Source organism: Empidonax traillii, unplaced genomic scaffold, assembly GCF_003031625.1.
Source record: "Empidonax traillii isolate 1590-97213 ecotype Southwest subspecies unplaced genomic scaffold, ASM303162v1 scaffold52:size1600334, whole genome shotgun sequence".
In the NCBI taxonomy this organism is placed as follows: Eukaryota; Metazoa; Chordata; class Aves; order Passeriformes; family Tyrannidae; genus Empidonax; species Empidonax traillii.
In genome coordinates, this window is record NW_020955245.1 from 790,260 (window position 1) to 816,754 (window position 26,495).

Below are 26,495 nucleotides of genomic sequence, written 5' to 3' on the forward strand. Positions count from 1 at the left end.
GGCACTGGGAATTCCCTGGGAGAGGTGCAGCCCAGCGGGGCCGATGCCTGTGCTGATGGAGATCGGGTGAACCAGCACCGGTTGTCCACAGGTCTGTTGGCAGGAGCAGCCCAGAGGGTGATCATCCTGAGGAAAGATTTGATGCTGGGGAGGAAAATGCAGCCCTTTAATCCCAGCTACCATTTACATGTTACTAATCCCATAAAGTGAAGGTTAATCGTGCCCAGGCCGTAAGTTCTCCCAGGAAAGATCTTCCCCCCTTTAGCTCATCCCAGAGCAGCACTGTGACTCTGAACACTAAAAATAAACCATGACTTCAGCCCTGAAAGGCTGAATCTTCACTCCTTTCTCTTGGGTCTCAGAACCCCCCATGGATGAACACACCAAGGATTGCAAACTGGGAACCCCGTGTAGAAACAAGCACATATCAGTGCTTGCCTCCCACCGAAACAAGGGGTGCTTCCCCATGGGTGAAAAACCAGGAATGAGTAAAAACATGAGCTGTGACTGTGCTGAGCCATCCCAGACCTTCTGGGACAGCACTACGTGGATCTGGGGTGCCTGCCAAGCCCATTCTGCTCACAGACACAGAGGAGGCCAAGCAGAAGGTGACTGTGGGAAGGGACATCTCTTCTCTTGGAGAGCCCATTCCACACACACAGGTCCCTGTGTCCCTCTGCTCCAGGGTCACCTCCTGTGACGCGACAGCTCCGGCTGGTGGCTGCCCAGGGCTGGAAACAGCACTCACATGGAAACATTCAGGAGAGGGAACGTGGTTATGCCAAGGAAATGCCTGATCTTCTTGGTGGTATCCTAATGGTATCCATCTCCCAAACCACAAGGGACAGGAAACACGGCAGATGCTTCCACGGAACACCCGACGCGCATCAAACGCACATCGCTGCTGCCTCCCCACAACGAGGGGGGAGATTTAATTACACCCAAGCTCTACTAAATCAAGGAGAGAGACAGTTGAAAATAGGGTAGGAAAAAACCCAACATTTAATTCAATTTATTTAGCAGCATCTTTATTGCAACAAAGGTTTCGTAGTAAAACGCAGCAGAACTAATGTCTCCACTTTACATGATTAAAAGCCATGGAGCTCGGGAGGGTGGGAGGGAGGGAGCCCAATAAACCCACTGGAGTGAGACATGCAATTTTGTTAATGCAAACAGCAGGCACTTCATGTTCTCAAATCAAACACCTGAACTTCTACTGTGCACAACAGCCAAGTCAAAACAGGGAGATCTCTCTTCCCCCTCCGAAGGGGGAACCCGGGAAGGCTCTGCAGGGCCCTGGTACTCACACTCCAGCTCAAGGCAGTGTCCTCATCTGGCTGATGCTTCAGTCACTGAGATGAAGTTATTGCCTTGGCACAAGTTGGGTGTCACGTGCCAGCAGCCTGTCTGGCACGTGGACACGCACACCAGGAACACAACCCGCTTCTCCTGGCAGGGAACACGGGCTGGGACCCCTGGGATGGGAGTTTGGGAGTTCTCCATGATTTCCCACCCAAGTCTCAAGCATAGGTGGCTCCAGGGTTAAAGCATTACCACACCATCCTGCTCAGAAGGTTTTTCCATAGCCTATTCCCAAACACCACTAATAAGCAGTGAATGCATTTTCCATTCTAATATAATCAAGTCAGTTATTTTCAAAGCTTCACTTGGTGCTTTGAGCTCTTTATTCCATGGAGTTCGTAAAAAATAAGCAGCTGTAGGTACTTTACTTTGTTCTGAATAAAAAGAGATCGTGGGAAACAAAGGGGGTGGGTGGGGGTGAAACCCAACAGCTTTGCACATCCCACACTCAGGAGGCGGCGCTGGAAGCTGCATTAAACTGGGGTGAAAGAACATCCTTCCACCAGAAACAAGCACAACCCATCCCAAGCACCCCAAAAGGGAGGGAACTGCTGGCACCAACACTCGACAGTTCAGTATCTCAGCACTCAGATCCCCGTATTTCACATATACCCTTAAATATATGAAGACATTCACCTCAAAGACACCTGTGCCACTAATATCCACCTCACAAGGGAGCCTCAGTCCTGCTCCTGCTCAGAGCAGGTGTCCTGCTAGACATAAGGTCACACCAGCACCTCACCAACAGGAGGTGCAGGAAAACCACTCCCCCTAAAAATATGGATACAACAGTCCCTCAGCACTGACACCTTCCTACCTCTGCAGTCTCCATCACAACAGGCTCTGCCCTTCTTCACTGGGAATTCAGCTGGAATCAGACTTCATCTAAGGCATCTCTTTTGCAAGAGCTACATAACTCTGGTGATAAATCCTCCAGCACTTCCACGGGATAAGAGAGCACAGGGTCTTAAAGTGCTTAACTATGGTAAAAAGGAAAGAAAATGGTGGGAAAGGAAGAATCCATAATTCATGTTGCAAAACAGAGCAGTTACAGTACATTGTACTTTAATAGCTTTTCGATGTATATATTTAAAACAGTGGAAGGATGCATTATTAAAAGTTATATGTCAGCACTTATAATCACATCCTGCCTCAAATCCAAACCCAGCCTGCTTTACTTGCATAACATTCAGTTCTTCAGTTCCCAAAAAAAGCACTGTTTGATGAAGGCCATTTTTGTTCCGTTTTTTAAACAAAAGGATCGATTTCATCTTAAAAATCATATACATTTACATTCAAGGGTAATCACCTCTAGAAAAAGAACAAAACCATCCCAAAAAAAAAGCAAGTTAATTTAATATTGAACAAAATATAAACAACCTTGGAAAAGGTGATACCATCCACGTGTAATTTTATACATATATGTATATATGAACAGATATAGATATATGTATATATAATACAGCATAAACACATTGGGAACACAATGGAATTCCAGAGGAACAGCTTATTCTCATCCCCACTCACTGTCGTGTTGCTCCTCTCTCAGTGGTGACTGCAGCACACACCAGAGGAGTGCTGCCTTCGCCTCAGCCACAATTAACCGCTGAAGAAAAGACACTCCATGAGCTGGGCCCCTTCCCTGCCACGCCCTTCCCAAAATAAACCCGTTATCGACCTGCCAGTGGCATTTTAACTGATCCACTTACAAACACTGCGGTCTGAAAACCAGCACACGGCCCAAACTGAACGTGCCCTCCACTGCAGGCTTGTCAGCTCTGGCTCTCCAGTGTGTCCCAAACCCCAGCTCCTGTTCCTCACACAGGGATTTCACAGCTGTGCAAGTGCAGCAGCTCCTCTGCTTTGGTGCCCAAGGCCAGCTGAAGGTAAATGAGGCGGTTTGATCCGACACAGCCAGACTGGGATAAACCCCCCGGTTTGGGGATCGAGCCGAGCAGCACAAAAATGAAGGGAAGTACAAGGTTACAACATGTGGAGCACTAAGAGGGTAAACACCGAGAGTGATTCCAGATCTTCAGCAGATGAAAAGAGAATCGTGCTCTGCTCCTCTCTAGCACCAGAAGAGAAAGAAAAGAAAGTTCTTGGGTTTCTAAGAAAACCATTAAAACTTATCGGAGTCTCAGAGGCGAGTCCCGAGGGTGGAATTTCCTGGATTAAAGACAATCATTTTGCTATGGATTTCTAGCCTAAAAGACCTGTTGCCAGTTAAAAGTGCCCTCACACCCTTATGCTTTTCAGCCCAGCCTGCTGTGTAGTTAAAACCTCACCAGAAAAGCCACTGGGACTGCAGCCCCTTGAGGATTTGTGGGGTTACCTGAAGCTGCACAGGAAGGGGGTTCTCAGAGCAGCAGCATCAGCATCATGCTACAGAGCAGTGCTAGAAAAGACCCAGGAACAGGGGACTGGACAGAGCATGAGCCTGGGAAAAAGTCCCTCCTACAGCAGGAAATTCTGTGGAACAGTTCATATTGCCCCACATCCTCTGCAGACCCTGGAATTAAGAGTATTGAATTTTAAAATCCTAACAGGATGCATATGCCTATATCATGCTGATGTGAGGGTAAGGAAAAGAGTATTGCAAACCCAGCTCCACAGTGAACATCAGGGAAAAACGTCAGTGGGATGCACTTTGAAGCTTGTTTTAAAATTTACAGAGTTTAAGTTCTTTGACTTCAGTTAGTTTGCACCTCAGAATAAAAGATTGTTATGTCCATATCACAGTAAAATATCAACTCGCTTCCCCACTGAAATCAAGTACAATCAGGATAGGATCTCAAGCTGCTGGAAGAAAAGAGAATGATTTATCCTGGGGGAGAAGGAATCAAAGAACCTGGCATCAACTGAGCTGAATCCAAACTTTAAATTCATTAGGAGGCAGCTTAAAAGTCTTTCTTCTTAAAAAAACAATTAACATCTAGACAGGTGATGTGTCCAACTTGTGACCAGCTTCTAAGGAGTGAGACACATCCCCCTCATGAAGCATAAAAGCTATATGATAGCATTTAAAATTAATACAGGTTGTAACCATTCGGGTAAACAAACTCCTGCTGTGTAGTGAGCAAATCATCCAGTATTATGTAATAGGATACCAAGGAACACACTGTAAAAATACATCAATTATGTCATAATGCTTTTAAAAAGTGAAGCTCTGGTGCTGCAGAAGGACATTGTTTTCAGTTCCAGCTCCTCCCCCCAGAGAACACCCATGGTACTGCGTTATACCACAGACAGTGGATTTTATTTACAGCTTCGACTTGGAAGTTATTAAATCACCGTATTTTTCGTTTCCTGTATGGCACCAAATTTACTTTTTTAAAAAAAAGTGTCTGTGAGTGTGTTGTGTACGTGTGTGTACGTGTGGCAGGCACCAGAATGCAACGTTCCACCCTGTCTGCTCTCCTTCCCTGCACCTCCTGGTCCGGAGCGCGGCCCGTGGAGCGCAGCGGAGGGGTCGGTCACAGGGCCTTCAGGGCAGCGATGTGAGAGCCCAGGTTCTCCTGCAGGTAATACAGCAGGTGCAGTTCATAGTGCTCTCCCGACTCAGGCACCCTGATGCTGTGTCTCTCCTGAGGGTAGATCTGAAATGGAAGATAAAGTTGTAGATATCAACAGGAGTCGCGGGCGCCAACGTTTAATCCCGTCCCAGAGCCACATTCCAAATGTCCGTGGAAGCTCCCTGTGTTAACTCCGAGCTAACACACACCTCATCCTCCACTGCCTGAGCCCACAGAGAGTCCACTGCACCCCCTCATCCAGGGCTGAGCCTGGCTGAGCAGGGGCAGCTCCTGCCCAGAGCCATCCCATCAATCAGGACATTCCCAGTTCCCCAGCGTGCTGTGGATACCTGGGCTGCACCTGCACAGGACCAGCAGGGTTTAATCAAATCCATAACCCTGTTCCTGCACTGCCTCCCAGCTGAGATCTCCTTGGCAGCAGCCTTAGCTGCTGATTTGCCCAATTTGTTTTGGTTATTTGTAAAATCTTACTTTTAAACAAACGCTCGGCTCAAACTCTACAGTTTTGTCCTAGAATTCCAAGCTGCCCTGCACTGCCATGCCACAGGTTCTAGCTCTGGACTCCCCAAAGAGAGACACACCACCTTTACACCCTGGTTTTGGCCTTACCTGTAAGTCATAGGGTTTGCCAGCTCTCACCAAAAAGCTGAGCAAAATACTGGTGTGTGCAAAGTGCACGTTCTCGTCCAGGAAGCCGTGCAGCAGCAGCAAACGGTTTGGTCTGGGGAAAGCAAGAGGCAAACAGTTCTAGGCAGCATCCCACTCAACTCACAGTCCACACACTTCCCTTCCAAAACACTCCTTGGAAAAGAAAAATGTTTGCATTGGAGGCAGGGACTTCACTGCTGTAAATTGCTCTGGATGGACCCGTCTCCCAGACTTATTCCATCTTCCTCTGAAAGTTCTTCCTGCACATGCACATCACAGTCAGACCTTTTATCTGTGTATCTTATTTATTCTCAGCAATATTTCCTGGCTTGGACAATGCAAGGACTTAAACCTTGCTGAACCCTGCTGATTGTCAGCTCTTTGGTGAGAAAGCCCCTGGTCCCAGCCTGCTCTGCTGTGCTGACACAGCCTCAGAACAGGCAGAAAACATCCTGATCAACTGATTTTTGTTCCACTTAATGTGGCTCTAAAGTGCTAATCACAACTGAAGATACATTTGTCATTTCTTCAGACATAAAAGATATTCCTTAATTATAGCTGCTATGAAAGGGACTACATGGAATGGCCTGTAATTATGCAAATGCTCACTCCAGTATTAAGTTTATTAGTGTTGGGTATTGGTGGGGTCTTTTTAATTATTATTTAATGCGAGCATTTGTGATTCCAGGACTCCACTGCCACGAACAGGGAGACAAAAAATGTGTCCGTGGGGCTTGAACTTTCCTGGTGGGAAAAGCAGAAGGCAAGAGGTAGAACCAAACTCACTCAGAAGGGAACTTCTCAGCCTGCATGGCCACGGACCCCAGGTAATAGCCCTGCTCGTTGTGCTCCGGGTGGCCCATGTAACGCTCCGTGTATCCCGTGTCGTAGAAAATCCACAGCGTGACGGGGGCTCCGGCTACAGCCACCTGGGAATTCCACAGGACAGGGCAATGGCAACACCAGCCCCCTGACTGGGCATTGCCCTCCCTTCCCACAGCTTTATCCTGCTGGAACGGTGGAAAAAGCAAAGCGATGCTCGCCCTCCCTCCCCCGGTTGACACATGACCCACACGTGCTGAACACAGGGAGATCCTACAGATAAATCAGAAACAAACCCACCTGCAAGGGCTGCTGAGGGAAGGGGATTTTGTGCATTTTTTCTGCTTTTAGATTCATTTGAATATCTAACAGAAACTGGGAATGACATCTCCCTAGGACTCAGCTACCACCAGCTTGCAGAGAGGCTTGTGGAAAAAAAGACCCACAAGAAAAAAAAAACAACCACAGGAAGACCCAAAAATCCCTCTTTGCAAGGTAGGTGTTTTTAAAAGTAAAAATACAGCAATCATTATGGATTGAGGCAAACAATCATTAGACCACCCAGGAATATTAAGGTCAGACTCAGAGAAAGCAAGAGCAGGCACAAAGTACAAAACACACCCCGAGAGCAATACCCAGCTCTTCCCACATCTCTGCCTCTGGGATGTGCCCAAAGGCAGTCTGGACAAAGCAATTTGATCTGGGAATAGATCTGTCTGCAAAGGAACTGCTCTCTCAGGGCAGGACAGAGGGAGGAGGATGAGAAGAGGGTGTTGTTTTTCAGCAGGATGGTTTCCCTTACCTGGTTCACACCACAAAGAGCTCAGCTGGCACAAAGTGGGCAGCAGCTGAGACTGTCTAAGGTACCTTCAGCACAGGTGACCTGAGATTGGCAGAGCTACACCAGCACAGCTAAGTCACTGCAAGCTCAACAGTCCAACAGTTTTAGGCTCTTACACAGATCCAGAGAGGGAATATCCTTCTGTGCTCAGCTGACTGGGGGGAACATTTGCTCCTCCTCACCCCAGCCCATGAGAACAGGCTCAGATATTCCAGAAAAACTGGCCTAGCCCAACAGTCCCTCACTCCTCAGCCATGCCAGGCTTCTTGGATGGCAAATGTGTTCTGCCCAAAGGCAGAGTGCACAGATCTCTAGATCTGTTGTGAAATACCAAAAAAATAACCAAAGCTTGGAAGCCTAATTAGAAATGCCACAGAATAAATGTTTGCTAGGGAAGTAACTTCTCTCTGAAGTCACCCAAATAGATGAGTCTTGAAGAAACTGCACTGTGCCCTCACTTGTCCAGAGCAAGCCCCAAGGTCTTTGTGCTGTGAACACCCACAGGAGGTCACACAATTACAGGAAAAATTCTGTCTGCACCACCAGAGTAAGTACTCAATGCATGAACATACCCTGAAGATATCTGACCTCTGTGTTAAAGCCATGAGGGACAGGTATCCTCCGTAGGACCAGCCGTGGATGCCCACACGGTCCAGGTCGATGAAGTCATACTGCGACGCCAAGTACTGCAGCCCTTCCACCTGGTCATCGATCTCTATCTGTCCCTGCCAGGCACAGGCAAAGGCAAGTGTGGCTACTTAACAAGAAACACTTTCATTCCCAGGATTTCCCCAGGAAAGCACCTCCAGAGCTTTGCTAGTAACAAGTAACCCACCCGAGAATGAAACTGTCCGTCAAATCACAGCTGGCGGGAGTCACAGCCCCCCTCAGGCACCACTGCGTGTCAGGGCTGCCAAGCTGGAGCTGCCTCACACCTCAGACCACGACATTTTGTCTTTCCCACACTGAGCACCTTCCCTCCCCCAAATCTCACCTACACCCAGTTCCTGTCCCCAAACCCAGGCAGTGCTGCGCACCTGCACCAAACCAGTGCTTCAGCTCGGGTAACACCGGGACTCAGACCCACCTCTGGCTGAGCACAGGGCCAGACTCAGAGCTCCACTTACCATTTTGTATTTAAAGGCCCCTTCAAACTTGAGCCCTCGGTGGCAGGAGCCTCTGTTGTCAATGACAACCACAACGTAGCCTAAGGAGGCCAAAGTGTTCAGTCGGAAATACTTGATTCCCTTGAACCGGTTGTTCACCAGCTGTACCTGGAATACAAGAGCAGCACAACCACACAGGAATCAGAATCCAGAGGCCACCTCTTAATCCAATTTACCTTCCTTTAAGGGGTTTATATTTTTATAATGTAAAGTTTTTAAGATCCCTACTCCCTGCTGAATTTCCTCTCCTTGCTATAAAATAAACTCTCTTCCCCCAGTAAAGGCCATTCTGTGTCACAGGCGTGAAGAGCTGAACTGAGCTCCAGTGAGGCACCTGGAGAGGAAAGGGAGATAGAACTGGGAGCAGGGACTACCTGACTCCCCTTTCCCCCCAGTTCCATCTCTGCTGCTGTTCTCAGACAAGGGGCAGTGCCTCAATCCATGACCTGCAAGTCCTGACTCCTCACGGCACCTTTGGCCAAGCAGCCACCCACCCAACAGGCCAAATGCCACGTGCTGCCCTCAGCACGGAGCAGGAACTGTTCCTGCAGGAGAGCAGGAGTGACCCAGCCAGCCCAGCCCCTGCTCAGCACTCACCTGAGGGCCCCCATAGATGAAGAGCACAGTGGGGTACTTCTTCCCAGGCTGCAGGTTGTGAGGTTTGTACATCATTCCATAGAGTGTGAACCCCGTGGAGCTCTCGAAGGAGAACACTTCAGGGGGAATGTAATCAGGAAGAGGGCCTGCCATGGGAGGGAACAGAGAGCCTGGGTTAACAGGGAATGGATGAATAATGCAGCTCTGCTTCAGCCCTGCCCTGTCACCATCTCACTGCAATCCCAGCAGAGCTCTCTCAAGCTTGCCAGTGGATGTGGCTGGGTCTAGGCAGAGACAGGGAATGCCCCAGCCCTAGGTGAGCTCTCTCAGCCCTATCACATTCCCATCCCTGCAACATTAACTCTTGTCCCCTGACAGTCACCATCGATATCCTGTCCCTTCCCAACCCCTCTGAGGACTCACACATTAGCACATGGAAAGCACGGGATATGGAGCATGCCTTAGGGAAAGAGAGATGAAAGGGAACAAACACAACAGAAAACAAAGGCCCAGAGCTGTCTCCCAACCCCAGGAGCAGCACACACTGTTCAAGAGGTGCACACCCCTCACAAGCACACTGGTGAACAGACACATTGCACAGAGTAAATGAGTGCACTTAAATCCCTCCCTGAGCTAAAACTTGTTATTTTCCATCTAAATTCCTTCATGGTCTGTTTACATCCATTTGCTGCTGAGCTGAAAATGTCCCTCCTGTATTTCCACACAAGGCTGAGTTTCAGACAGAAGTCCAGTCACCCCCAACAAGAGCAAATCTCAAGCATATGCTGGGTTATCTTTAATCCCGTGATCCTGCTTGTCCTTTTCGTGTTCCTCATCCATGCCACTACCTGCTGAATCCAGAATGGTAGCCCAGAATTCCTTTGTCCTGTGAGCTGCATCATCTTCTGACCCTGTGAGCCTGTACAGTGACACACAGTGGGGGTTCTTCTGATTGCTGTACTTGCTGATGAACATGTCACAGTCCTGGGGAGAAAAGAGCATGCCTTGAACTCCTCAGTGCAGGGGCACAAGCAAAACTGATCATCTCTTTCTGCATCTACATCTTTCAGAAGATGTTTATGGACCAAATTAAAGCAGGAAGTCTGAGCACTTTTGACTCTGAAACGCTACAGTCCTTGGCAAGGCTCATATTAACACTCCAAAGCCAAAGATTCACCTGCAAAACCACCAGTGGCAGGAGGACCTGGTCACACAGCTCCCTTTGGGTAATGAATTCCCAGCTGGATGCCTGCAACTCCACCCAACGCTTCCCCAGGCTCATCTCCCCTGGTCAGTGCTCTCTAATCCACTTCAGACAAAGAGTCAGGCTCAAAGAACTTCCAAAAATTCATCCTGTCTCCTCTTGCCTGAAGTGACCTCGAGGACAATGAACTGGCAGGTCAAACCTGGTTTCCAGGGTGGTTTTACACACCTGTACAACGTACAGGCACCCACAACACAGCATAAAATGTGCCTTTTTACACATAAATTCTGCTTTGGCTGCTGACTGATGAAGGTGACAAGGTGACAAGGCAGGGCCCCCCCAGGCAGACCTGGCTGACACAGCAGGCGTGGGAGTATCCACGTTCCGTCAGCCGCTTCACCTCCCCGGGATTCTCGTAGTTCACAACGTACAGGTGATGCTCTAGAGGTGAGTCCTTTGTGCCTTGAAAGTACACCAGTTTTTTGGCTTCATCCACATAGATCTGTCAGAAACAAAACAGACAACACATCCCTCAAGATGATTGTTCCTTGCCAAAACAACACCCACTTCTTCCGTCTCCAGGTCTCCCCCCAGCCCCACTTCCATAATGGTGAGCTGGAGCTCAACAATCTGCAGGGAATAAGCCAAATGACTGTTCTCACTGTCCACAACTCTTGTCACAGTTTGCACTTCACACCTGGTTGATCAGCTCTCTCATGCAGGCTCTTTACTGTTCCCAGTCTCCCCTATTGTTTGCTGTGCTAAATAACTGTCCCACATCTTTGCCACCTCCACGCTCTTCAGATCCTTTCCCAAATGATGTAGGATACAAACCACCCCAGAAAGAAATCAAGGCAGCAGCTCCCTGCAAACCACTGCTACATCAAATATTCCTCAGTTGTCCCTTCTTTTGGAGGGACAGCAGATGGCAGAACAGATTCAAACTCAGGTCAACTTGCACATCTCATTCCCCAATCCCATTTCGAACTACTAAGAAGGATTTCCAACTCCTTTACGAAGTCTAAGCCAGTAAAACACTTCCATGTGAACTGCTGTTTGATTCAACTGATCAAAGAATTCATCCAGCTCAGAGCTAGAAGAGCAGCAGTTTGGGGAGCATTCCTTCCCTCCTTGTGCAAGCTCACAAGTTACATGGAGCAGAAACACTGGGTGTTCTGGCTAAAAGCAGGCAGGATTAATGGATTTCTGGTGATCCCTCCAGGAGATCATCTCCCTGAACTGTGTGTGGCAGGATATCCATGCAGGAAGAGCAAGGCTTACGTTGGATCCATGTCTGCCAAGCACTTCCCATTCCCCACTGGTAATTGCTATCTCCTCTTTGATGAGGCACTTGAAGTCACCTGCAAATAACAAACATAAAGAGATTTTACACTTTAACATTTTACAAAACATGGTCACAATAATTCCTCTTCTTCCCAAGCTTTTTTTCCTGGATCTAAGCCCAGGAGGGACCTGTCTCTGCAGCAGAACCCCTGCTCTGCCAGCTCCCCAGACAATGTCCAGGCTGGGACTACTTAACACTGTGTGAAATATATGTCAAAGGATTCACAGAACGGACTATTTTTTAAAGTATTTTGTCACTTGCATAGAAATAAAAGTTTTATACTGAAAAAATGTGTGGGTAAAGGGAACATGAAGTGTCAAAAAATGGGCAATTTTGCAACAGGATGGGGAACAACTCTGCTTTTCTAAAATGGTTTAATTTCCCTTAGAATGAGGGAGATATAGCAAGAAGAAAGGTTGGATGCAATCAGAGAAATCTAATCCACCCGGGATATGAGGCTACCTGGGAAAAAACAACCCACCAACAGTTGCATGAAACTAGGACCTCTAGGAAAACTAGGTGTGTTTTTTGTGCATGCAGAGTTCAGTAAGTGCCTTTACCACACACCAAGTAAATTAAGCATCACAGCATGAAACTGTGAATTAAAGAACACATGCTGTGGAAAAATCACTCTGGGAGCTCAGCACATCCTGCATCTGAGCAAGACCAAGCCCCAGCAGTGACAAGGAAAAGCCAACTGAGTCTCACAGTATCACAGAGGCAGCTTCTTTCCCCATCTGGTTTTTGGAAACTTTTCCCTCTAGTCCATAAGGAAGGGGTCAGGGTTAAAACTAAAGCACGCTGAAAACAGAAGAATTTCTGTTCCAGAGGAATGACTGTACAGGGAAGCGCTTTCCTGGACAACAGCAGAAGTTTCCAATAAGATAATAATTCCTGCCAGCTGGAAGGACATTTATTTCCTCACCAGTCAGCAGCAAGTGCCCAACTAAAGCAAAAGGATAATTCCCTTACTGGGGGCAGGGAGGCCTCCACAGGAGCGTTTGTACTTGCTCTCCTTCAGCACCGAGGTGACTTTGTACAGGTGCCGGAATCCCGTTTTACACTCAGAGGCAAAGATGAACTCTATCTCATCTTCCTGGCTTTGGGGGAAAACATGGAAGATGTCGTGGATCTGTGGAGACAGAGCAGTGGGTTATTGTCATCAGTCACACAAAATACCTTCCTCTTGCTGCTCCACACGGACCACACAGCCCAGGCTAACTGGGCACTGTCCATACTGGGAGAACCAGTATGGGGGGTCTGCAGCCAGTGCCACATCCCCACAGCTCCAGCTTTTTGCCAGTCTGACTCTGCCTTGTGGTCACCAAACTCATGAGGTTTTTCTGCACCTGCCCTTCTAGCTTGGTCCCAGGGGTGGGTCCAGCCCTGCAGCCCTCTGTCCTGTGCTGTCTGCAAGCCCTCAAGTGAAGGGTTATTTAAAGAAAGGTGAGCTCACATCATCTTCCCACTCATCAAGAACTCTTGCTTCAAGGGACAACCCTTTAAGGGACTTGGGAGTATTTATCTGCACAGGATGAGCAGCCAGTCAAAAACCACTCCCAGCCAGCAAAAATGCTGGAGGAAGGAAAACTCACTGCACCATCCTGAAACCACGACACTATTGCTAAGGAGAAAACTGGGTATCAGAGAGGGCAGTCACTGCACAGGGACCATTCACTGGAAGGCTTTGTGCAAACGCTCTCTGCTGAAAGATCCAGCCACCTGCCAGTGATTGATGCTCCAGGCACACCCCCAGTGGGATTCCCTTTGATCCTTGGATCCTTATCTGCAGCAGTGTGAGGAGGGGCACACATCTGTGCAGCAGTAACCAGGCACACCAGTGTCTGGTCACAGCACAGGCCCTGCAGTTCACCTCTCACATCATCATACCCCAATCTATCTCACCAGACCAGATGTAGTTCAGGGGGGGTTTAGTGCCTGTCAGCAGACTCTCAGGACTTGTTCACCCAGTATCATCTTGACACACCTTCGTTGGCTGAAGAACATTTAATCTGGTGGTGAACAACCAGCACCAAGAAGCTGGAGAGGGTCAGAAACACTGTGGGCAAGAGGGGGTGCCCAGGACCCCCTGGGCTCTGCTCCTGCCTCTCAACACTGTGCAGCCTCAAGCAAAGCAGCTCTGCTTTCACATCCCGAATCCTCCTGTTCTCTACACACTATTTTTAACAGCAGGAAGCACAGAGTATGCACAGAACTCGCACAGTGGGATCCCTCTCTCAGGCAGCACAAGGAACACCGGCGTTGCTCCAGCGCTACAAACTGTCAGAGGAGGCTGGAATTCAAATTCTTACATTTATCCAGATGTCTGTTGTTTCCTCATAAATAATGAAAGGTGTAACAGAATCTGGGACAGCATCGATGAGTTTCTGCCTTTCCATTGCATCATCTTCTGTGGGGATGAATAATGCAGGAGGGATCAGGACTATCTGCAGCCGAGTTTGGGAGCGATCCAGCAGGATGGACCAGATGCTGTTGGGAAGACAGATATTAGAGAAAATAACATGCAACCATGAGTATGACACAGGTCTGAAAGCCTCAGCAGGCACTCACTAGCACCAGGAATTTTGGGGGAGTCAGGAATGTTCAACTGCAGATTAAGCCCAAAGTCACGTGCAAAATTTCACCCACATAAACAAATTTCTGCCACAACACAAGAACCCATTTCACCTCATTTCAATATTGCATAAGCACTGCAGGTTCAAAAGTTTAATTCGTTCCATTCTCCCCGATTTGAATGGTGCTTCGAGGGAGAAAGAGAAGAGAAAAATCAGAGGGAATAATGAAGCAGAAAAATCTCAATTGAAATTTCAGGATGCTTGTAAAAAAATACTACTGTTTTAAACCTACACCTGGCAGAGAATAACACTGGCACCTCAATGGACTGGCAGCAGCCCCTGCCATATTCTGATGGCTTTGCATGTAGCTCTAACAATAATCCTGCAAAAAGCAGGATCACGTAACAAATGTGTCTTCCACATTTGAGGGGGGGGGAAAAAAAACAACTAAAAATGTGAAAGCCATCTTTAGATTCAAAAACTGGAGGAGTGCAATTCTGGAAAATCATGGAACCACTTAGGTTGGAAAAGACCTTGAAGATCATCGAGTCCAACCATTCCCTCAGCACTGCCAAGGCCACCACTAAACCATGTCCCCAAGTGCCACATCTGCGTGGCTTTGAACTCCCTCCAGGGATGGGGACTCCACCACTGCCCTGGGCAGCTGTGCCAGGGCTGGACAACCCTTCTGGTGAAAAACCCTTTTGGAGAAGCTTCTTGGTGAAGTCAGAAACGCTGCACTACATCATCTACAGGGTTAAAATGACATGCAAATGTAAGTAGCACTTACAACAGGTTTTCTGATCAGTAAGTCTGGTCAGCAGGGATGGTCCAGTGGTTAGGGCTCTAGCCTAGGGCCTGGGGGACTGGGCTCATTTCTCTCCTCTGCCACAGACTTCCTGCGTGACCTGGGCAAGTCACTTAACCTCTCTGGGCTTCAGTTCCCCATCTGTAAAATGGGGACAATAGCACTGCACTCTCTCTCCCAGGGATGCTGAGAGGACACACACACCAAAGGCTGCGAGTGCCCAGAACCAAAGCAGCGGGGCCAGGGGCCAGGGAGAGAGACAGGGAGGAGCCTGGTTTGGCTTTTGGAAAAATGGTGCCCTTTGCACAGACGAGTTGGTAGCAATGTCAGAGTGAAAGCAGGCTTAAGCTGGAGGAAGACAGAGATTGCTACAATCTGCTTCTGACTGGATCACCCCACACCCTGTGAGCAGAGACAGGAGTAACATACGCACTATTTTCCTTCTGGCGTCCACCCAGCTCTAGCAATGTACTCTACTCCTTCAAAGAGGATCTCGAAGGGCTGAACTAGCTCTTTATCCACAACATCTGCAATCTGTTGACAAAGCAGCAATTCAGTGACACTGAGATGAGCCCCCACCACCAGTTTTTTTCATGCACGACGAGTGTCTGGGCACAGAAGGCTTTTCTCTGTGCAGCTCATGCAGTTGAGATTGTTCAGCCTTTGCAGCACAGGGGGTTGGACCCCCCTGTAGCCAGACACCAGCACAGCAGGAGAGCTGCACTCTGCCAGTACAGCCAGGGCTGGGACCAGGGAGCCTGGATGCTGCTCACAAATCCATCCTTCATGTCACTCACTGGAGCTCTCAGTCCCCCCCTGGGAAGGGGAGGTGGTTTGTACTGAGGGGGTTTTTAGGGGCAGGTGCTGAACATCCTGAGTGACCTGCAGTTATTCACGTGCTGCAGAGTGTTCCTGCTGGGACTGGGAACGAGTTCCAGTGGTACCCAAAGGGTCCTGAAGGCTTTCCCTGCCTTTGCTGGCTGACACCAGCATCACTATCCCAGCAGGTGACTGCTGATGGCTGAAGGAGCTCAAGAATGGAGAGAATCCCAACAATTTACAGCTGTTACTGTATCTGTTTGGTAAGATTGATTTCCCAGCTGTCCAAAGGTCTTGGACTGGGCTATGGAAATTTCTGCATCTGTTAAAAAATCCCAGGGCAAGGCAAAGTTCATCTCTTTCCATATGGTTCTGTAAGGTGATGGATTGTCTTTGCAATCAAATTTTCCCGATATCTGCAGCCAATCGAGAGATCAGTCACAGAAGAAGGTCCAACCACCCACACCTAAAACGCTCTGCTCTGCAGCTGGGGTCATACACCAGCGGGAGGGAAGGAAAGCACAGCCTTGAGAAACACTGCTGCACACAGACACCAGCAAGGAGCCACGGGCACTGCCTCCAGAGAAGCCATCACAACCAGGAAAGTGCCTTTGCACTGAACTGGAAAATGAATTTTACCAAAAAAGAATCTCAGCGCTTCTCTGTATTTGGCAAACAAACAGAACAAAGACTTACTCTGCCTTCTGCATTGATTGTCACCTCAGAGATCTTGAAAGTGACCTTTGGATTTGCTGTACCTGTGAAAACAGAGGAGAGGGTCAGGCAGCAGTTGTTTGCTGGGGATTATTGTGGTGTTACTCACACAGAAGTGGAAAAGGCAAACAGCAGAATGCTCTTTGATCACAGAACCTCCGTGCCTGCGTGAGGCAGCACACAACCAGGCAGGGAGAAAAGAAACTGCAAACATGAGGAGATTCAGTGGATTGCAATCCTGCAAACACGCTACTGTCACAGTCAGTGGATGCAGGTGCTGGTTGGAAGGAAATGCTCAGGAGGGATGAGTACAGCAAAGCAAGCTTTGGTTCCCTGTTTGGCTCTTATTCTCACCGTGGGACATGGAAAGTGACCCAGTGCTAAAAATCACCTCTGAAAATCAAACCTAAAAGCCATCACTAGTGTCATTAAGATAACAAAGCTCCCTGTTTGTGTTGAGCAGTGAAAACCTCAAGTTAACTCTTCCCGCAAAGAAACAACTCATCCTGCTGTGCAGCCCCTGCCCTGCTCCACACAGGGAAGAGGGACCTGAAAGAACAAATCCACTGCCAGTTGATCCACAAGAAGTCACATGGCAATTCCACGTACTCTGAATATCCTCAGTGCTGCTGTGAAGCACTCCCACTTCACCAAACCTGATGCACTGAGGTGAAACAACTTGCCTTGGATCACAGTGCCAACCTATTTAAGTCCTTACTTCTCCTACTTCTCCACTTCCTCAAGCTTTACCCTCAGAACAGTCCACAGGAAAGGGCTGTTGTCCCTGCAGCTCCCACTGGAAGCTGAGACCTCACAGACTAAAACCTTTATTTGGGCTTTGTTTAGTTCAGTTTCTTTGCAATGAATAATTTCAGAAATCTGGGTGTCCACAAGCACCACAAAATCCAAAACAGAAGATATTTGTCCAAAAAATGAAGATTTCAGGAGTGAGCAGAGAGAGCAGAGCACTGTTATCTGTGAGCCACATGCTCTGCTGTGACAGCAGGGACATCTCAGAAGGGTCAAACTCTTCACACCTGACTGAATCAGCCCTCAGCAGGTCTGCTTAAATCCCCCTTCCCTGATTCCCATGGCACTCCAGTTTATGTGCTTCAAGCCTGCCCTCGCCTCTTTTTGCTGAAGCCTCCAGACCATCCACTTTTCACAAGTATGACCACAGGAGGTTTTCCTGGCAGGCTGCAACATGCTGAGTTTGCTGTTCAAAGTCCAGGAGCAATCCTGGAGAACTGCCCCCTCGAGACCCTGAACTGCCCCCTCCAGGACCTGAACTGCCCCCTCCAGGACCTGAACCGCCCCCTCCAGGACCTGAACTGCCAGGGCACTGTCAGCAGCTAAACAGAAACCCTCCCAAAAAACCAAAAGGGAGCTGTTCCCTCAGGAACACGGGGCTGTAACAAGAACCAGCTCCTCAACAACTCACATCTGCCAGGATCTGAGAGAGCAGCTCCAAAATAGTGACCATCAGAGAGGGTTTCTGCCAACTCCTGACACCCAGACAGAGCCCTCAGTGACCACGTGGCTGCAGCACCAGCACAGTCACCAGTGACCCACCTAAGCTCCAGGGAAGCTTTCCCAAACACATTTCCACCAGTCAAACACCTCCCTGCTCCAGGCTGGGAGAGTCACCGCTGTCAGACACAGGGAATGAAAGAGGTGTCTCCCAGACACAGGGGTGCAAAGCTTCAGGCTCTCACCGGTTTTGGGGTACCGGAAGGAATCTGTTCTTCTCGTCTCCAGCATGGGGGATGTGACATGGATGATTTCCACCTCTGACTCATCGTTTTCTTCATAAAGAATTCGAAGGACTTTACCCCCATCCAGCGCTGTAAATGAATTAACGTTGCAGAATTAACAGGACAGCTCTCGTTATCAGTTATTGCAGGCACCAATTATCTCAGGAGCACAAGCAGATTGGAAGGAAGAAGAAATATCCAACAAAGCCTGTGATTCATGTTTCATTAAGCAAAACACTGAGACTCTTACAACTCCCACCTCTGTTGTGAGCAGGGAAGTCTCTTCCCCCAGTGCTCACAAGGCCCCTGTACCATGCCCACTGCTGATAGCTCAAGAGAAATTGTGAGGTTTCCATCTTGCACAGAGACAAGTAACAGGAAAAAGAAAATAACTCTGCCCTGGACAGCAGAGCAGGGAAGCAACTGCTTGTGCCTGGATCCACCACACTTACTTGGCTGTGCCCTCGGGCACCACCAGTAGCCAGTGTATCTGTCAAACTCCTCCTGCAGCACAAAAGTGGCCACGCCAGCAGATTTTGGATCCTCCTCAACATTGGCCAGTTCTAAAAATAAAAGACACCAAAGAATTAGTCTGTGATGTGCTGTAGAACTAAACCAGTTCTGCATTATCCCAAAGGTGACCCAAGTTCACCCCCCTGGGAAGAACTATATGATAATAAATCTGACTTCTCAGCAGATTTGTGTTCTGCTTCCACCCTTCCCTGTTGATTTATTTAGGGAGGATTTAATCCTCTCTGGCATGGCAGCTTCCTTTAGGAAAGGAAAGCCATCCTCCCCTCTTACTCCTACCTAATCAGGCTCTCAACTGGTCAAAAAAGAAAATGTTCTCTCTACTTGAGCTCAGTGAGGTGGAACCACAACTTTTTAAGAAAATCAAAACAGAAAAAAACTCCAAACCTTTCCTGAACAACTGCAAATGAAAATATCAACATTCAGAAAAACGAAAGCACCAGTATTTCATCCCCTGTACAACCCAAAAGTAACAGACTTACATAACATCTCAACATGATGACATATCCATAGGGCTTCAATATTTTTCCTGTTACCCTGGAGGTAACTTAGCAGCGCTCCATAAATAATTATCATCTGAGAAGGAGTCATTGCTACAGTTTATTTTTACTGTACTTACATAATATTTTAATATTTAACATTTGAATGAGCTAAAGCATTATTATAAAGTGTCAGGAATTTTAATTAACTAAAATGTAAATGGCATAGTTTAAACACAAAATGTAATTGATTTTTAAAAAGCGTTTTAGTCACAATTCCCCACGTTCTTTCTTCCTGGTCTAAAATAGACTTGGAGAGGGTAAGAAGTGAGGACCCAGGTCACTGAGTATGAGAGGCCAGCAGAAACCCCAGTGCTATTCAGAAATTGCCTAAACTGTTTTTCAAAAAGTCTCTGCAGCACTGCTTTCACTGACAGAAACTTTCCTCCAGCTCTATTCCACCCACAGCTTCTCCACACAAAAAAAGGGCTGTTCCACTGAAAAGCAATGTGCTGTGTCTCAGGAGAAGAGCCCTTCCATAGGCACCCAGCAAACAGCTCATTGTGCCAGATTCCCCAGTGCAGGGAAAAGAACCATCCCACGGGATGAGCACCACAGGAAACGTGGGGAATGTGACAACCACGGTGGGATAAACAGTGACCCCGATTTCAGGTGCAGGGGTTGGATTCAGGGTGCAGTAATTACCATTGTGCACAAATGTCAGCCTCCTCTCCTCCCTGGATTCTAGATTGGATACCCAGATGTCGTTGCAGTGGATAAACGCAATCCAATTTGGATCAGCTGGACAGAGCTTGGGATCCATCCGGATATTTGGACAACTGGTCTCTACCAGGATGGGTCTTAAAGGCTGTTGCTGTTTGGAATTTAAAAAAAAAGCAAACAAAAAAAGGCACGGTGAGCAATGATAACACATGAACACATGCACCCAGTAACCTGGATTTTCAGAAGGCCACAGCAGTGTGGACACTGACTGCAAACACATGTTTAGAGATGAACCTACTCATTTTAAACACAGGAAAATACTGTGCAGGCAATTTATGGGGAAAGTTGTGCCTGTACCATGGTTGCACAGGCCCCACCAGGGCTCTCTCCCCACTGCTGAGGATCAGCCCCAAGTCAGAGGGCAGCTTGTCTAGAGAATCCTGGCACACTCCGAAAATCCCCCCTGAAAGGGGCTGGCAGAACGTCCAACCCTGTCCTGCAAAAGCAGATCAGGGCACAGTAAATTCCCCCTGACAACAGGGTTAGACAGACACCAGGCATCTGTTGTAATAAGAAGAAATTATTTCAGCTTTGAAGTCCAGCTTCAGCACCAGCAGAGTAAAGGCTGCTTGTTCTGCAAGCTGTACAGCCAGATGGTGTAACACACCCAGCACTGCCCCTGAACTGGGACCTGCAAATGCAGCTTGGAGACTGAAGTTGTCTCTGATGTGACCTCTGACCCCATGAAGAGCGGGGAGCCTTTTGCTGCTTTTTATGGACATTGCAACTCTTCCAGGGCTATCAAGGTCACTTGCAATAACTGATGATGATCACGCTCTCTGCTCTCACTCCAAGCCAAAGGAGCTTCTGGTCAGAGCAGAGAGACAGGAGAGCAGCAAACTCACAGTGAATCCGTGGGGGCCTCCATCCTTCACGTGATAGATCCCACTCCCTGCCTGGAACAGGAAGGTGCCGCTCTCCCGGTGATAATCATAGGAGGCAATCCCGACGGTGCCGATCCGCTTCCGCTCCCGCAGCAACTCCTCCTCCCGGGAGTACATCCCATAGTCCAGGATGGCCTGGAAACAGGCAGAGAACACAATCACAGCCCTGCTCTGCACGCCTCACTGTTGGAGCAGCCCTGCATGCTGAGCTTCCAGCAGCAGATGGCTGTGCAGACTCCCTCCTCCTCCGGAATCCTGCTGCCGGCTGGGAGCCCACTCCTGCTTTCCCTCTGCCATCAGCACTCGCAGGTGCAGGCCACGATGGGATCCCACACAGTCGTAAACCTGACAGCCACCCCTCCCTGGCACACCAGCATTGTTCCCACTGTTCCTGGCATGAGAAGGATCAGCCTGAGGGTCTGTTATTTCTGGAGGGAGCAGGAGAGGCTTTGCTCCCGTTCACACACACACAGTGCCTGCTCTGGTGGGAGGAGAGCGCAGCCCGGGTTTCACGTCTGGCTGACAGCCCTGGGAGATGACACGGGGAAAAATACACCTCATGCCATGGGGGGGTTTGTGCCACCGCCTCCAACCTGCCACGCTGCCTGGGAAGGGATGGTGCAGGCTCGCTGTGTGCAGCAGGGAAAAGGGAATGCACATCCCAGTGAGTGGGAAAGGGATGCTCTGCTCCACATGAGTCACGGAGCCACAGGCTGATCCTCGGGGGAACCATCACTTCCCCTGCAAGACAGCAGGGAAGTGATTGGAGACTGCAGGCTCCTCCAGCAATCCCCAGGATCTCACAGCACAGAACTGGATGCAAATTAGAATTTTCCATCTCTGTCAGCAAAGGAGGAACCATCCAGCACACACAGAGGCTGTGACTCCAAACACCGAGCTGTGGGATGGCTGCAGGGCTGGCCGAGTACAAGGAGAATCTTCAAATATTTCAGAAAATCAACTTCAATTTTTAATGATGGCATACAGGTGCAAGCCCAAAGCCCACGAGCTTGAAGCAAAAAAGAAGTGGTGACTCACTGGAAAAAGATCCAGAAGAGGCTTCCAGGAAAGCAACAGGACAGCAGCTTTGTTTATGGTTTTGGGAATCTCGGAGTAGAAGAGTGTGTTCTCCCTGTTCTCCCCAGACATCGCTGTGGAAAGTGAGGAGAAAATAAAGACAAAAGGTGTATTAGCTTTCTGTTAATAATTCACCCGGACAGGATTCCCAGGAAGTTTCCTGGGCCCTTCCTGCAAGAGAAAGTACTGATGGTCTCTGCACTGCAGCCCCACTCTGGGAATTCCCTGTTCCACAGTCATGGAAAAGGCAGAGGACAAGGATTTACACCCAGGCTCACCCCGCTCTGCCTGAAGCTTGTCTGTGCCTCCCTGCTGCCCTTTTATTCCATAAGCTTTCTGAATCAAGGAGGGCCCTTGTGCCAATGCCTCTGGTGGGATACATGATGCAGTTTGTGTTTCATGGATAATGGGAAACAAAACCCTTCAGGGAGGTTTGAATGTCCCTTTCCTGCTCCTCTCCCTCAGTCCTATTCAGATTTCTGAAGGCACATGGGGATGAGCCCAGAGGGAGCCAGGGAAGGCTCCAGGAAAGGCCAAGCTCAGGAAGCAGCACTTGGGAAAGCAGAGCTCATCCCAGGGGCTCAGCCTTAACCCCCCTGCGACGTGCCTGAACTCAGCACCATCCAAGGATTATGATCCCCATCCTCTGAAAAGAGGAAAAAGGGACAGACCAGCAGTGTTGTGGCCACGTCACTGCACAGCACACGCAAAGACCTGTGAATGACAAACCTGAGCTCAAGCAAAGCAGCCTCAGTGGTGAGCAGTGGGGATAGGACATGGCTCTGGCTCCTAGGCCTCTGCTCCAGCCATTGCTTCTCTCCCTAATCCAGGTTTTCATGGATTCGTGTTCAGCTAGTGCAGCTTTTGACAAAAGCAGTGCTCTCCCACAAAGGCTACTCCAAAGAGCCACCCAGAGGGCTGCTCACAGCATCACTTGCAGAGCCAAACCACTTCTATCAAGTGAACATTAATTAGTGAAACAATGCCCAAGCGAGGCACCAAGGCCAAGAACAACAAACTACATCAAGTTCTTCCTTATCAAGGCCAAAAACGTTGAGAAAAGTATTTAGTCTTTAAGCTGCATCCACCCTACACTGCTATTTATTCCCCACAGGATCCTGGAAAACCTGCTCCATCAGTAGCTGAGGCACAAAGGACTTCCAAAATGACACTCATCATCTCTGCTTTGGAAGGAAACTTGGAAGGAGAACGAGGTTCTACCCAATATCTGTCACTCAGAGAGAGGAGATCAAACCTGCACAGCTTTGGGAGAGGGGATAATACCTGGGGTGAGAGAAAAGGGACCGAACAGACTTCCAGCTTGGGAACACCCGGGATCAGAGGACACTTCACAGTTCTTTTCCAGCTCTAATGGGTCACCCCCACCCATTCCCATGGGAGGTTACATCACAAGTTTTAAGAAGACACTGAGATCACCATCCTGACTTTTGCCCAGCCAGCGTGGCCTGGAATCCCTTTTGGCTTAACTGCCAGAGATCCCAGCTGTCGGGAGCAGTCAGAGCCCCCCAGCCCTGCAGCGACAGGGGCTGTCACAGCTCACCCAGATAGTAGATCCTGTCGGAATGGGGACCTTCGGGATCGTTTTTCTTCACGAACGTGAAGTCGTGAGGGGCTTTCGCCATCATGTATCCATGATACTTCCGCGTGTCCGTCAGCAGCTTCCGGAGCTGGCTCCAGGAATGCCTCTCCACGTAGAATGGTTCCAGTTTTGGCTGCTCCTCCCTCGGGACCTGCTCCTCCCGGCCCGCGGTCTCGAAGATTTCCAGCGCCGGCTGTTCAGTCTCCATGGCTGCTGCCATGTTGCATGTTTCTGGAAAGATGGGACAGCACAGGCTCAGCTCCACCAAACCCCCACTGCAGGCCCCCAGCACACCCCACAGCAAAGAACACCATGGCCCCACGGGGGGAATAAACACCACAGCAGGAGGGAGGAGGGGCAGGGAAGAGATTCCTGCTCTGGAAAACAAAGGCGCCGCTCAGGCCTTCAGAACGGGAGTGAGGACTTCATGGAGCCACAGATTTATGGCTGTTCGTCTTTCCCACACCCTCACACACCAGCTGCTCATTTTAGTGCATGATGTGGGTGAATTCTTCTCCTTTAAGCTCCTCTCTGCTCCTGCCCCCTGTGATCTGCACAAATGTCCCCTCCCTGCACTGATATCAGAGCAGGGGGTGACCAGGAGTGGAGCCAGAGCCGGGACAAACTGCTCGGAAGAAACAACACCGGTAGTTGCTGTGGAACCATCAGGCCATTCACAACAGCTGCACATCCTTACTCCCTTTATTCTCCTACAATTTATTGGATTTGCTTGCACTTCCTTTCAAACAAATCTCAGAAGGATCCAGCAACAACCACCGCTACTTTATCACCCCAGGGACACAACTGCAAACACCAGGAGAAAGGGGACATGGTGAAAAAAGCCTTTCCCACACAGATTTATCTGCAGCACAAGCTGCCCAGCAGGTTGTTTATGGAGCAGATATCTCCCCCTGCACTCAGCTGTGCTTCCCCAAGTGCAGATGAGCTGGCATTATCAGCACAGACGTCTGGCAGGAGGAAACCAAGCCCTCCCACTGTAAATCCCAGACCTAAGGGCAGCTCCAGAACGATCCAGGCCATAAACTCCTGCCACACAGTTCACTCCTGGAGAATCCAAGGTGTAGGACTGTCAGCCCTCAAAGGGAGGGGGGTTCTATATATAGGATGGAAAGACTGCACTAATGCAGCCTAAATAAAGCTCTTCCCTGGAGCAAACAGGCTCTGAAGGATCCCTGAGTGCCCAGTCCAGGGCCTGGGCAGCTGGCAAAGCTCCAGGACGGAGCAGCTCTCCCGTGGGTCTGCACAGCTGAGACACTCAGAGGGACAAAGACACGTCCTACACCTTGGCCCGACCCCATCTGAACACAAACTGCCAAGAGCAAAGCACAGCAGGTCCGGATTCACCGTTTGGCTCCACCTTTGGCAGCACAAACCCAGCAAACACAGGTTTTTCTTTTGTCCACGCTATTTATAGCACAAAACCCCCAGAATAGAACAGCCCGTACAGCTGGAGGGAGGAGGGAGGGTCCGAGGCGTGCCCAGAACAGCGCTGTGCTCAGACAGCAGCCTCCAAACCTCGATCACGGAGCCCGTTTAATCTGCACGATTCCAACAAAGAACAGTCTCCTTTCCCCACCTACACCCGAGTGCTGCTGTGTCTTAACCCGACCTACTTCTCACAGCAAAAGAGACTAAAACCGAACAGGAGGAAACGTTACCGAGCCGGTAACAGCGAGAACAGGCACCTGGCACGGGGGTGTCGGCCCGGGGTGATGCCCCAGGGAGATGGCGGGGGGGTCCCACGGCCGGGGCAGATCCCGGAGGTCCCTCCACGGCCAGGCATGTCCCAGGGGGACCCCCAAGGCCGGGGTCAGATCTCGGGGCGGCAGTGGGCAGATTCCGGAGGTCCATCCACAGCCGGGGGCAGATCCCAAGGGTCCCCCCACGGACGAGGGCAGATCCCGGGGCAGACCCCCAAGGCCGGGGGCAGATCGCAGGGGTCCATCCACGGCCCGGGGCAGAACCCGGGGGAGCGGAGGGCAGCAGGTCCCAGAAGGGTCCCCCAGGGGCGGAGGGGTGGCCAGGCCTGCCTGGGGGGCGGAACGCCCGGCCGCCCTAGGTGAAGCCCCCTCGTCCCGCCCACCCCAGGGGTTCTCCCCGGCGCAGAGCCCACTCCCGTCGCCGCCCGGAGCCCCCGGTACTCACGGCGCTCCGCGGGCGCTGCTGCCGGGCCGCCCCGCCGGCCGCTGCCGCCACTTCCGCTTCCGCTCCCGGCGGGGGCCGCACAGCGCGGCACCGGAGAGGGCGCCGCCTGCCGGCCGGGAGGACCGCACTGCGGGACATGCGACACCCACCCGGGACACGGGGACAGGGACACGGGACACGCTCCTCACCCCTTGCACGGGGACCGGGACACACAAACACACTGCACAATGAACGAGGGTCAGGTCTTGCAACCCCCCACCTCGTGCGCGGGGACCCCGCAGTTTCAAAAATCGCCTTATTTTTTTTTCCCCCCACCCAAAATGCTGCCACTTCCACACGGACACGCTGCCCATAGCAGAAAAAAAATAATAAATAAAAATCCCAGCTGCTACTAATGAGCGTTCAGCACAGAGCACCCTCAGGCTCCGGGGCAGTGAGCCCCCCAAAACACCCCCAGGCTCCAGAGCAATGAGCCCCCAAAACATCCCCAGGCTCCAGTGACCCCTCAGCCATTCGTTTCTAAGCACCTGAATTTCCAAAACGAAGCCCCTTTTATCAAGCCAAGTCTTTTTTGTCCACCTATAAACTAGAAAAAACAACTTTGCTGCAGGTGCTCCCTGCTGAATGGAGGTGCAGGTGGAATTCCTGGGTCACGTTGGGACCCAGTGGCTGCCCCAAAGGGTATCTGGGGTTTGCGTTCCCCAATCGAGCAGCCTGGAGATCATTGCTACAGCCCTGCCCACCTTCTGCAGCAGCTCCACAGCCCTGGGGGTGGCAAAGGTT

The 26,495-nt window shown here is 49.9% G+C and overlaps 1 protein-coding gene across 5 annotated transcripts; it reads right to left on the minus strand.

The window, feature by feature from the left end:
• Positions 1–4,598: 4,598 nt before the first annotated feature.
• On the minus strand, positions 4,599–25,754 carry DPP8 (dipeptidyl peptidase 8). 5 transcript variants are annotated; one of them, XM_027879218.1, is made up of 21 exons: positions 25,718–25,754; positions 25,651–25,671; positions 23,508–23,777; positions 21,908–22,020; positions 20,831–21,004; positions 19,908–20,076; positions 18,645–18,755; positions 18,154–18,282; positions 16,421–16,482; positions 15,339–15,439; positions 13,834–14,011; positions 12,494–12,653; positions 11,458–11,537; positions 10,526–10,678; positions 9,821–9,956; positions 8,973–9,118; positions 8,337–8,483; positions 7,782–7,934; positions 6,333–6,475; positions 5,508–5,619; positions 4,605–4,961 (listed from the first exon to the last, which is right to left on the minus strand). In XM_027879218.1, exons 3-21 carry the CDS (start codon positions 23,764–23,766, stop codon positions 4,839–4,841), a joined length of 2,649 nt encoding a protein of 882 aa, XP_027735019.1. In that variant the 5' UTR covers positions 23,767–23,777; positions 25,651–25,671; positions 25,718–25,754; the 3' UTR covers positions 4,605–4,838. The 5 variants fall into 5 exon arrangements, with proteins under 5 accessions (XP_027735023.1, XP_027735019.1, XP_027735021.1 ...); XM_027879220.1 differs by lacking the exons at positions 25,651–25,671; positions 25,718–25,754 and adding an exon at positions 25,226–25,243; XM_027879219.1 differs by lacking the exons at positions 25,651–25,671; positions 25,718–25,754 and adding an exon at positions 25,144–25,205.
• Between the last annotated feature and the right edge of the window lie 741 nt (positions 25,755–26,495).